The sequence below is a fragment of the Alosa alosa genome, chromosome 11 (genome assembly GCF_017589495.1).
Source record: "Alosa alosa isolate M-15738 ecotype Scorff River chromosome 11, AALO_Geno_1.1, whole genome shotgun sequence".
Classification (NCBI taxonomy): Eukaryota; Metazoa; Chordata; class Actinopteri; order Clupeiformes; family Clupeidae; genus Alosa; species Alosa alosa.
Window position 1 is genome coordinate 35,220,433 of NC_063199.1, and position 12,469 is coordinate 35,232,901.

The 12,469-nt window shown below is 45.9% G+C and overlaps 1 protein-coding gene across 2 annotated transcripts in view; it reads right to left on the minus strand.

The window, feature by feature from the left end:
- Positions 1-12,469, minus strand: part of appl2 (adaptor protein, phosphotyrosine interaction, PH domain and leucine zipper containing 2) — a 32,709-nt gene that overhangs the window by 10,694 nt on the left and 9,546 nt on the right. The window contains exons 6-12 of one of the 2 annotated variants that reach the window (XM_048257781.1): positions 5,935-6,022; positions 5,493-5,522; positions 5,203-5,273; positions 3,380-3,526; positions 3,129-3,211; positions 2,256-2,408; positions 1,011-1,199 (exon numbers count right to left, since the gene is read on the minus strand). In XM_048257781.1, coding sequence (XP_048113738.1) covers positions 1,011-1,199; positions 2,256-2,408; positions 3,129-3,211; positions 3,380-3,526; positions 5,203-5,273; positions 5,493-5,522; positions 5,935-6,022 — 761 coding nt within the window. Of the gene's footprint in view, positions 1-1,010; positions 1,200-2,255; positions 2,409-3,128; positions 3,212-3,379; positions 3,527-5,202; positions 5,289-5,492; positions 5,523-5,934; positions 6,023-12,469 lie in introns of those variants that run through there. The other variant, XM_048257780.1, reaches the window with a different exon arrangement.

Sequence of the window (12,469 nt, forward strand, 5' to 3'; positions counted from 1 at the left end):
CCACCACCACCAGCAGCACAGCCCCCATGCCCCTGAGCTCAATGAAGCACTTTGGGCACAAATAAATGCACATCCACAGCATTTAGACCCCTGCCTTGAGGTCATAGCATGCTCACTTTCCGGCGAAGTCGGCGCTTTAGCGTCACGTCTTGCTCCTCGCTTGAGGAAGGGGGACAGCGGGACAGCGGCGTGCCGGAGCTAATGAGCAGAGCAGAGCTGGATGACAAGGCGGGTCTGGATGACAGCCCAGGGTTCTGAGCTCTCTCTCTCTCTCTCGCCCTCTCTGCTCTCTCTCTCTCTCGCCCTCTCTGCTCTCTCTCTCCCCCCTGCTCTCCCCCCTCTCTCTCTCCCCCCCTCTCTCTCTCTCTCTCTCTCTCTCTCTCTCTCTCTCTCTCTCTCTCTCTCTCTCTCGCCGCCTTAACATTGCATTTTTAATGGGCGTGTCTGGCTCCCTGCCCGCCCTGACGATGACGCTGAGCAGACGAGCCAGATAAACCGGCAACCTGTGTCCGCCTGGGTGAAGTCCACAGATCCGCGTCCGCCTGGGTGAAGTCCACAGATCCGGTGCCTCTCCCTTCGCTCACACAGGCAGAGTGCTATAGAGTGCATGTATAGAAAGCAAAACTAGAGTCTCATCTGGACGGAATGAATACACACTTTTCCCCAGTGAACTGTTCATAACGACACAGTGCGCACCACAGAGGTGAGAAGAATCGATAGACAGACGGAGAGACGGAGAGATGGAGAGACGGAGAGATGGAGAGACAGAGAAGCCGAGAAAAAGAGAAAGAGAGCGACGGAGATTAAAAATGAAAGTGAAATGCACCATGACAGATTAGAGAGAAAGCTCCCCAAGCCTCGGCTGGCAGACATGCCCACGTTTTGCCCGTGGGCGAGGTCATCTATATATATATATATATATATATATTTTATACTATACATACTCACGTTTTGCCCGTGGGCGAGGACATCTATATATATATATATATATTTATACTATACATGCTCACGTTTTGCCCGTGGGCGAGGTGATCTGGAGGCAGTAGCGCCGGTCCTCGCACTCCACGGCCATGACAGAGCTATTGTCCAGGTCCATCACCATGCCCCCAGCGACCGCACCGCGCGGCTGGCACATGAGGTTCCCTCCCTGGGTGAAGAAGTACAGCCGGTCCCAGGCTGTGGTGACCAGGCCCGTTTTACTGGTGGAGGAAGAGGAGGTGGAGGAGGGGAGGAGGAGGAGGAGGAGGGGTGGGAGGATTAAGTGGGAGCTGCCATTTTAAGAATTTCATCCTGATGAGTTCAGGATGAGTAATTAGATCATCTCTGTGTAACATTTGCCGAAATGTTCTCATGACATTCCAAAATGACTAATTTACTGTGAGCGCTGACAGCTCTCCTCGGGATTAATATTCTGTATTAGCAACATTAAAGTTTAATAGAGTTAACTGCACTGAAGGCATTTCATTTCTCTTTTCTTCAGACATCCCCACAGTGTCCCAGTTTGCTGTGGGTGTAACTAACTGGGACAGAGTGGAGTGTGTATATATATATCTGTGGAGTGGAGTGTGTGTGTATATATATATATATATATATATATATATATATCTGTGGAGTGGAGTGTGTATGTATATATATATATATATCTGTGGAGTGGAGTGTGTATGTATATATATATCTATGGAGTGGAGTGTGTATATATATATATATATATATATCTGGAGTGGAGTGTGTATATATATGGGATAATGCCCGACGAGGTGTCCATTATCAGAAATAATGGATCTGACGAGGCGTGAGAACCAGTCGGCAGCGATTTGCTTCCGGAGAATCCATTTAGCATTTGGGCGCGCTCTGAGCATTATCCCCGCTTATACCATGGTCACTTAAGAATAAATAAATATGAAATCAATTATTAATACTAATGAGTTTTAGAGCTAAAAATCGTTAGTTTTCAGCTGTTTATCGCAACGCTGTGGAATGTTGAATGTTGATTGACAGCTGAAGCCCGGATCTCAACTCAGGGTTGTCAAGCAACGTCATAATAATTTTATAGGTGTAGTATATCACTTTTTAAATGACACCCTTTTTAACCTAGACCATGGTATAAATATATATATATATATATATATATATATATATATATATATATATATATATATATATATATATATATATCTGTGGAGTGGAGTGTGTGTGTGTATATATATATATATATATTTGTGGAGTGGAGTGAGTTTTTATTCACTCAGTCTTACTTGCGGATGTTGAGGTAGCCTGCTTTCTGGATGAGCGTACGGTTGACAGGGTCCAGGTCCCGATCGGGCATGTACACCATGTCCTCAACAGACAGCAGATCTCTTTGGGTCATACGCATGCTCTCGGCCTCCGTGTCCAGCTGTGACTGAATACTGGCAGAGAGAGAGATGCAGAGATGCAGAGAGAGATGCAGAGAGAGAGATGCAGAGAGATGCAGAGAGATGCAGAGAGAGATACAGAGAGAGAGAGATGCAGAGAGAGAGATGCAGAGAGAGAGAGATGCAGAGAGAGAGAGAGAGATGGAGAGAGAGATGCAGAGAGAGATGGAGAGATGCAGAGAGAGAGATGCAGAGAGAGAGAGATGGAGAGAGATGCAGAGAGAGAGAGAGATGAGAGATGCAGAGAGAGAGAGAGAGAGAGAGATGCAGAGAGAGATGCAGAGAGAGAGAGAGAGAGATGCAGAGAGAGAGAGAGAGAGAGAGAGAGATGCAGAGAGATGCAGAGAAGAGATGCAGAGAGAGAGAGAGATGCAGAGAGAGAGAGATGCAGAGAGAGAGAGATGCAGAGATGCAGAGAGATGCAGAGAGAGAGGATGCAGAGAGAGATGCAGAGAGAGAGAGATGCAGAGAGAGAGAGATACAGAGAGAGATGCAGAGAAGAGATGCAGAGAGAGAGAGAGAACTGTAAGCTGATGTACAGCATATGTCTTTCAGACAACTTCAATCTGCAACTACACTAAAGAAGCCTCTAGGAAGAACAGTACAGTGCTGCAATTACACTCAATTCATCCCGATGTCCTGAACCAGTGAGTTAAGAATGAACAAAACTGACCAAAGGTGAGTTTACACTGACGACTTTTTGAAGCTTGTTACCTTTGCGTCATACTGGATACTGAGGACAGAAAAGTGTCCATCTTCTTTGTCACCAGCTCAATGCCTTTCTTGAAGAAGTTTATCTGGACAAAGAACCAAAACACAAAAGAATGTAAACTCTCTTGATAACAACCTCTGCATGCCCTCGGCTGGCCTGCATTTAGCGGCCCGACCTCTCCTGTCCTACCGGCGCTTAGCGGCCTGACCTCTCCTGTCCTACCTGCGCTTAGCGGCCTGACCGCCGGTCCTACCTGTGCGTGTGTGTAGCCCAGCATGGGCTCCAGCATGGCCACTCTCTTGCGGTGCTGCAGCGCATTGAGCGCGCAGTAGTACTGCATGGACGCCTGGTGCTGCTTCCTCCTGGCGAAGGCCACCTCGCTGACCACCTCCGCTTTCGCCTGTGTGGAGTGGACACAGACAAATCAGCACCGGCCGCACATTACAACACAGACAAATCACCCTGCCCACACATTACAATACAGACAAATCACCCTGCCCACACATTACAATACAGACAAATCACCCTGCCCACACATTACAATACAGACAAATCACCCCGCCCGCACAAATCACCCTGCCCACACATTACAATACAGACAAATCACCCCTGCCTGCACATTACAACACAGACAAATCACCCCTGCCCGCACATTACAACACAGACAAATCACCCCTGCCTGCACATTCCAACACAGACAAATCACCCCTGCCTGCACATTACAACACAGACAAATCACCCCTGCCCGCACATTACAACACAGACAAATCACCCCTGCCTGCACATTACAACACAGACAAATCACCCTGCCCACACATTACAATACAGACAAATCACCCCTGCCTGCACATTACAACACAGACAAATCACCCCTGCCTGCACATTACAACACAGACAAATCACCCCTGCCCACACATTACAATACAGACAAATCACCCCCGCCCGCACAAATCACCCCTGCCTGCACATTCCAACACAGACAAATCACCCCTGCCTGCACATTACAACACAGACAAATCACCCCTGCCCGCACATTACAACACAGACAACCACCCCTGCCTGCACATTCCAACACAGACAAATCACCCCTGCCTGCACATTACAACACAGACAAATCACCCTGCCCACACATTACAATACAGACAAATCACCCCTGCCTGCACATTCCAACACAGACAACCACCCCTGCCTGCACATTACAACACAGACAAATCACCCCTGCCTGCACATTCCAACACAGACAAATCACCCCTGCCTGCACATTACAACACAGACAAATCACCCCTGCCTGCACATTCCAACACAGACAAATCACCCCTGCCTGCACATTACAACACAGACAAATCACCCCCGCCCGCACAAATCACCCCTGCCTGCACATTACAACACAGACAAATCACCCCTGCCTGCACATTACAACACAGACAAATCACCCCGGCCTGCACATTACAACACAGACAAATCACCCCCGCCCGCACAAATCACCCCTGCCCGCACATTCCAACACAGACAAATCACCCCTGCCCACACATTACAATACAGACAAATCACCCCCGCCCGCACAAATCACCCCTGCCTGCACATTCCAACACAGACAAATCACCCCTGCCTGCACATTACAACACAGACAAATCACCCTGCCCGCACATTACAACACAGACAAATCACCCCCGCCCGCACAAATCACCCCTGCCTGCACATTCCAACACAGACAAATCACCCCTGCCCGCACATTACAACACAGACAAATCACCCCCGCCCGCACAAATCACCCCTGCCTGCACATTACAACACAGACAAATCACCCCTGCCTGCACATTCCAACACAGACAAATCACCCCTGCCCGCACATTACAACACAGACAAATCACCCCTGCCTGCACATTACAACACAGACAAATCACCCCTGCCCGCACATTCCAACACTGGAGAGCGAGGGGGAGAGAGTGTGTTGTGTTTACAGGGAGGTGGGACAATGACAACTGGGAGCTTATTATTCATCAAGGGAACCGTGTCACACATGACAAATGGCTGCAGCGCCATGTTTAAATTCAAGGGTGCAACTGTCCAGGCCACCTTCTCATTCTCCCTCTTCTTGGGCAGTCGGCTGTACTTCACCATGGCCGCCTCGTGTTCTGCAGTGGAAAAGACATGTGTGAGTGCATTTGCTTTTTCTTTTTGCTTATTCAATGGCCTGATTGAATGGACCACATATCACCCATACAAAATGCAGAGTGTGCAAGAAAAAGTCCTTTCCGAACTGAAGTGCTGCTGCTCTTCATATCATTTGTGTTTGTGTTGCAAACATTCAGTGACGAAAGCACCAGCAAGTGAGCAAACGATAATGGTGACCGGCCAGTGGCTTATGCCGAATATCTCCTTCATCGTGCTTATTTCTGTACAAAGACAGACAGACAGACAGACTGATTGACAAGATCAGTTTATGATCCAATAAGTAGCAGCTCAGTGGTGTGTATATATGGGGGCACTGTCTCTGTGGGCTGTGTGTGTGTGTGTGTGTGTGTGTGTGTGTGTGTGTGTGTGTGTGTGTGTGTGTGTGTGGGTGCAGTGTTTCCCACAGAATTGAATTCTATTTGTGGTGGCAGGTTTGCAGAATTAACTTGAATGCAACAGTTTTTAAGAAATTAGCACAGCATGGTTATGATGCTAACTAGATTTAAGCACAATTTTTAGTACAACCTGGAAAATCATTGTGTGGTGGTCAATGTTGATATTGTGGTGGGCCACCACAAATAACTCAATGTATGGGAAACACTGGGGTGTGTTTCTGGTGCATGCAGAAGATACCCGTGAGGTCTTTCTCTCTGAACTGGATCATGGGGTACACCATTCGATCTGCAATCAGGGTGGCCAGCTCCGAGTGCAGACTGTTTAGCTGTGAGGGAACACAGAAGTGAGCACATGAGCCTCACACGGCAAAACACACACCAATACCAACACCCTCAACACCCACAACACGTTATCTAACACCAATCATGTCAACACAGCAAACACACACCACTACCAACACCACCAACACAACACCCACCATTACCAACACCACCAACACCAACACTGCAAAACACCCACCATTACCAACACCACCAACACCAACACTGCAAAACACCCACCATTACCAACACCACCAACACTAACACTGCAAAACACACAACATTATCAAGACCACCAACACAACACCCTATTTAATACCCCTGCTGAAAAAAACAGCTAGAAAGCAGCTTATGCTGGTAGCTGGTTTTAACTGGTCTTTGCTGGTTTTCTTCCAGCTCTTGGACATGTTGGCGTGACCATCTGAGGAAGCTGGTCATGCTGGTGTGACCAGCCTGTCATGTAGGATACAGCTGGTGTAAGATAGTCATGCTGGTGACCAGCCTGCCAAACTTGACATTGTTGGTGTAAGATGGTCATGCTGGTTTGCTAGAATGACCAACATAAGCTGGCATGGCCAGTTAAACCAGCAGTGTAGACCTGCAACACCAGCTAAAATGACCAGCTTGAGGTGGTAAAACCAGCTGAATTACCATCGTAAGCTGGGTAAACCAGCTGAAGATATGTTTTTGCAAGAGTTTTGCTGGTCTAGCAGGTCAACCATCATAGGGTGGTCAAAGAAGCTGGTTAACAAGCTGGTCAACCAGCAAACCACCTTAAGCTGGTCAGGCTGTTTTTTTTCAGCAGGGACCATGTCAACACTGCAAAACACAGACCAATACCAACACCAACAACAACACAACACCTTATCTGATACCCAATCATGTCAACACCATTTACTGCACCCTCACTGCACAGACAGACATACTGTACATGGTCTTTATATACACAAGTCCATATGTGAGGACACCTGCAACACCAGCTAAAATGACCAGCTTGAGGTGGTAAAACCAGCTGAATTACCATCGTAAGCTGGGTAAACCAGCTGAAGATATGTTTTTGCAAGAGTTTTGCTGGTCTAGCAGGTCAACCATCATAGGGTGGTCAAAGAAGCTGGTTAACAAGCTGGTCAACCAGCAAACCACCTTAAGCTGGTCAGGCTGTTTTTTTTCAGCAGGGACCATGTCAACACTGCAAAACACAGACCAATACCAACAACAACACAACACCTTATCTGATACCCAATCATGTCAACACCATTTACTGCACCCTCACTGCACAGACAGACATACTGTACATGGTCTTTATATACACAAGTCCATATGTGAGGACACAATAAGATGATTCAACAAGCTGCATTAGTGATGGAGGCTAACACACTGTAGAGGTGTGCAGTGGAGCTAGATCGATTGTCACCATTTGCTTATTCAAACATAGGGTTGCACCACCACATGATGAAATGACGCTAATGTTTTCTGTGACCAACACAAGTGCAGAATTAAATAGATTGTCTGTAGAAATACATTCCACCTAAATAACACCCATACTGATCAATGCAGACCTATCCTGTCCTAGCATGAATTTGGAATAAATAAATGTGAATTTGAGACATTTTTATATAATGAGACTCGTTGTGAATACAGTGTTCCACCTCCTACCCCTCCCCACCTCTATTATCCACTTTAATAGCTTCACTTAATTAATGTTGCGATTTAATGAGACTCCAAATTGTATTAGCTCGTGCCCACATACATTTTACTGCTAAAAATAACACATAAAACCTTTCCAAATTACTCCTCTCCATCTAATTCCAATACAGCACAGTGAAATGTGATTCTACTATGAGTATTATTTTGCTGCCAACTCTCTCGTCATATAGGGGATTGTGCATTGTGGAGGCGGCCGTATGTAAAAATCTGAACATGCCGTCCAAAAAATCTTCCTCCTAAAGTCCTTCTCAAATGCCAAGGTGTTTCCTTATACCACCAACAAAATCAACAAACGGATTTACCAGATATCTCAGATTTTTACCAGATACCTCTAAAGCCACCCATGGCCCTATCAGATAGATAGATAGATAGATAGATAGATAGATAGATAGATACTTTATTGATCCCCAGGGGAAATTCAAGGTCTCCGCAGCAGCATACATACAACACAACCATACATACAACAGCAGAAAGAGTAATTAAAGTATATAATATAACAACACAACTAAGCAGTAAGGACAGTAGAAGATAAAGAATATGTTAAATATAGCTGTACAAATTATACTATCCATTTGAGCCTAAAATCAATTTAAAACAGTATCCACATAGTGGTGATTAATCAATCAGAGGCTGCAATGACTGAGGCAGGGACTGAGCTACGTGATTCCTGTGAGCCGGTGAAGAGGCAGACAGACCATGCAGAGAAGTCTATCTCCTTTCCCTTAAGTGAGGCATTGAACAGTTCAATGGCCCTGGGGACAAAATGACTTTCTCAGTCTGTCAGTTGTGCAAGGCAGTGAGCCAAGTTCCAGCTGATCAGACTCTTCTGCAATAAGGACAATATGACACTCATTCACACAGAGCAACCTTAGAGCACCTTACCATACCTTACTATGCACAGAGAATCACAGACTCAGTCCCCTGCCTCAGTCATTGCAAAGCGCTCTGATTTATTAATCACCACTATGTGGATACTGTTTTTAGAATTGATTTAGATTAAGCAAGTTAGTTAGTTAATTTGTATTTTGTAATTTGTATTTTAGTATATTTTATATTTTTGTATTAAGTGTTAGTATAATTTGTATTTTAGTATATTTAGCATATTCTTTATCTTCACTGTCCTTACTGCTTAGTTGTGTTTTATATTATATACTTTTAATTACTTTTTCTGCTGTTAAAGAATGTGTTTGTGTTGTATGTATGCTGCTGCTGAGACCCGAATTTCCTGAGATCAATAAAGTATCTATCTATCTATCTATCTATCAATAGTGCTGGGGTGGGTGACACTCATTGTCCAAGATGTTGATCAGTTTGTTCAGGGTCCTTTTGTCGATAGTGAAGTGATACACTCCAGTTCAGCTCCTCCCACCACAGAGCCACAGCTTTCCCTTACCAGCCTGTCAATTCGGCCCCCCACATCCTTCTTTTCCCTTGTGCTTCCTCCCCAACATACTACTGCATAGAAGAGACGCTGGCAACAACAGACTGGTAGAACATCCTGAGGAGCTTATTGCACACATTGAAGGACTGCAGCCTCCTCAGGAAGTACAGCCTGCTCTGCCCTTTCTTGTAGAGTGCATCAGTGTTGGCTGACCAGTCCAGTTTATTGTCCAGGTGGAGACCCAGATATTTTGTAGGTGGTGCCCAACCACCCTCCCCACATTGACCCCATCAATGTGGACTGGTAGCAGAGGGGCTTAGACTCATGGAAATCCACCACCATCTCCTTGGTCTTTTGAAGTGTTAAGTTGAAGATGATTGAGTTTGCACCATTGCACAAAGTCCTCCACCAGGCTCCTGTACTCCTCCCTCCTGCCCGCTCCTGATACACCCCACAATTGCAGTATCATCAGAAAACTTCTGCATGTGGCATGACTCGGTGTTGTAGCAAAGTCAGATGTAGGGGTGAACAGGACTGAGAGAGCACAGTTCCCTGTGGCGCCCGGGTGCTGCAGATCACAGTGTCAGAAAGACAGTTCTTCAGTCTGGACTAACTGTGGTCACTGGTCAGGTAATCTTGTAATCCAGGTTACCAGGTGAGCGCCCACACCCATCTGCAAGAGCTTGTCTCCCAATCTGAGGGGCTGGATGGTGTTAAAAGCACTTTGAGAAAATCAAAGAATATGATTCTCACAGCACTTTTCCCCTTGTCTAGGTGGGAATGTGTCCTGTGTAGAAGATAAGTGATGGCATCGCCCACGCCCACTTTCTCCTGCTATGCAAACTGTAACGGGTCTAGTGCATGCGCATCTGGGGTCTGAGCATACCTAAGACCAATCGCTTCCATTGTCTACATCACATGTGATGTAAGAGCCGACAGGTTCAGTCATTAAGCCTACTAGGGTGTGGCTTCTAGGGACAGGGGTAAAACATGATGTCTTCCACAGTGTTGAACTTGTCCAAGGCGAGGGCTCAAATTAAAGATGTGCTTCAGTGGCTCCCAGTTCAGCAGCACAGGCCTTGAGTAGCCTTGGGACACAGTCTGTCAGGCCCTGCTTTATTAAGCTGCTTTAGTTTGGACTGTCACTGATCTGTTGTATGGTGAGGGGTGTAAGGGGGGGGGGCATCTGGGATCTGTGTGTCTGATGGCTGCTGACTGAGGTCGTTGTCACCTCATTGTTCCTCGTGGATCGCCATGTGGGGAGGGGTGCAAAATCCAGTGATGGGGGGGGTAATGAGCAGCCCGTGATGATGGAGGCAGTGTTGCACCTGGTATTGAGGGGGTGTGGGGTGGGGCTTGGGATGGTGGACCACTGCCATTGAGCTGAGCAGGGCAGTCAAACCTGTTGTAGAAGTGGTTCAACTGGTTCACCCTGTCCAGGTCCCCTCCACAGAGCTGCTGCTCTTCTTCAGGCCAGTGATAACCTTCATGCAGTCCCATGTCTCCTTCAAGTTGTTTTCCTGCAGCTTCTGTTCCACCTTCTTTCTGTAATCCTCCTTAGCTTCCTTCAGCTTGAATTTGAGTTCCCTTGCACGCTTCAGCTCTGCATTGTCCCCTCTCTGAACGCCCATCTTTTTTCTGTTAAGAAGGGTCTTGACGTTGCTGGTTATCCAAGGCTTGTTGTTGGGAAAGCAACATACAGTTCTGTGGGGAACAACAATGTCCATGCAGAAGTTCAGGTAGTCAGTTGCACTGTGTGACCTCCTAAGTCCTTCCATTTTGTAACACACTCCAGCCAGTACACTCGAAGCAGTCTCTCAGAGCCTCATCCACTTCGGGTGTCCACTTCCTGAAGGTGCGTGGTGGCAACTGGTAGCCTCTGTACTTTGGGCTTGTACATTGGCTGTAGATGAATGAGGTTGTGGTCTGACTTTCCCAGTGGGGAGAGGGGTTTGTACTGTATGCATCCCTCACATTTGCATACATGAGGTCTATTGTCCTGTTTTTCCTTGTAGGGCAGTCAACATACTGGTAAAAACTATGAGTGTGGAATCCAGTGTTATATGATTGAAGTCGCCAGAGATCACAAAAAGGCGCCAGTGTGTTGGGTTTGAAGCCTATGATTGTGGGAGGGATGACGCCACACGCTGTATCCGGAGAGCTCCGAGGTGGAACGTGAAACACAGACAGCAATTGGCGGCGGTGAACTCCTCGCATGTAGTATGGTCGTAGACTGACCGCTAGTTACTCCACATTTACAGCATACAGTCTCTTCACTGTTACATGTCCGGGGATTGCACCATCTGTTGTTAATGTACAGCACAGTCCAGAAAAGTTTACAGTCTTGTTCAAACGAAGCCACACTGAAGCCAGGCAGCTCAACGCTAGAAGTGGGGATATGGCAGCCAAAGGTTACAGTCTCTGTCTAGGATAGAATAGGATACATAGGATAGAATAAAAACACTTCAAAACAGTGTACATCCAAAAAGTCCGTATCCAAGGAAAAAAAACACTCCTCGTAAAAAAAAAAGACGAGAAACAAACACTAAGACACGGAGCTGTTGAGTAGCCACACCTGACGGCAACCGAAGCGATGGATAGATAGATAGATAGATAGATAGATAGATAGATAGATAGATAGATACTTTATTGATCCCCAAGGGGAAATTCAAGGTATCAGTAGCATACAGACATCACACACAACATGCACTACAGCAGAAAAGTTATATACAAATAAAACTCCACTGTACAATAGAGACAGTAGAAGATATACATGATACTAAAATACTAAATATACTATATAAACTAAATCAAATCTATCACTCTAGCACAAGTGAAGTAGGGTGGTCCTTATTTTGATTAAAAAAAACATCTGATTTGCTCTGACCCCCTGAATATGTTATATTTGTTGAAAAAACATATTTGCAAAGTTTTATGAGTTTTTGAGAATATTTAGAGGTAGCTCAATTGACATAAAGTTAGTTAATTAAGTCCTGGGGATGTTCATGGGCAACATCAAAAATGTCATTATAGTCTGAGGTAAACATGTTTTCTTCTGCTGTGTTTCTGACCTTCTTTTGCCGTTCTTTTTCAAAGCCGTCCAATCTGTGAACAATTTTTCAACCTTCTTTATTATATCTTGCTTGTGGCGTAGAGGAATTCTAGCCCTATCCCAGAATTCCTCCACTTTCTCCACAGTTCTAGCCCTATCCCAGAATTCCTCCTTCCTTCCTGTTCTAGTAGCAGCTAACCTCACTGTCTCCTTCTGCTGCTAATGCCAATGGAGGAAGAAGCTAAGCACCTGCTGTTTAGAAGGCAGCTTTGCTCCTGTAATATTATCCTGAATGGTTATCAAATACAACTT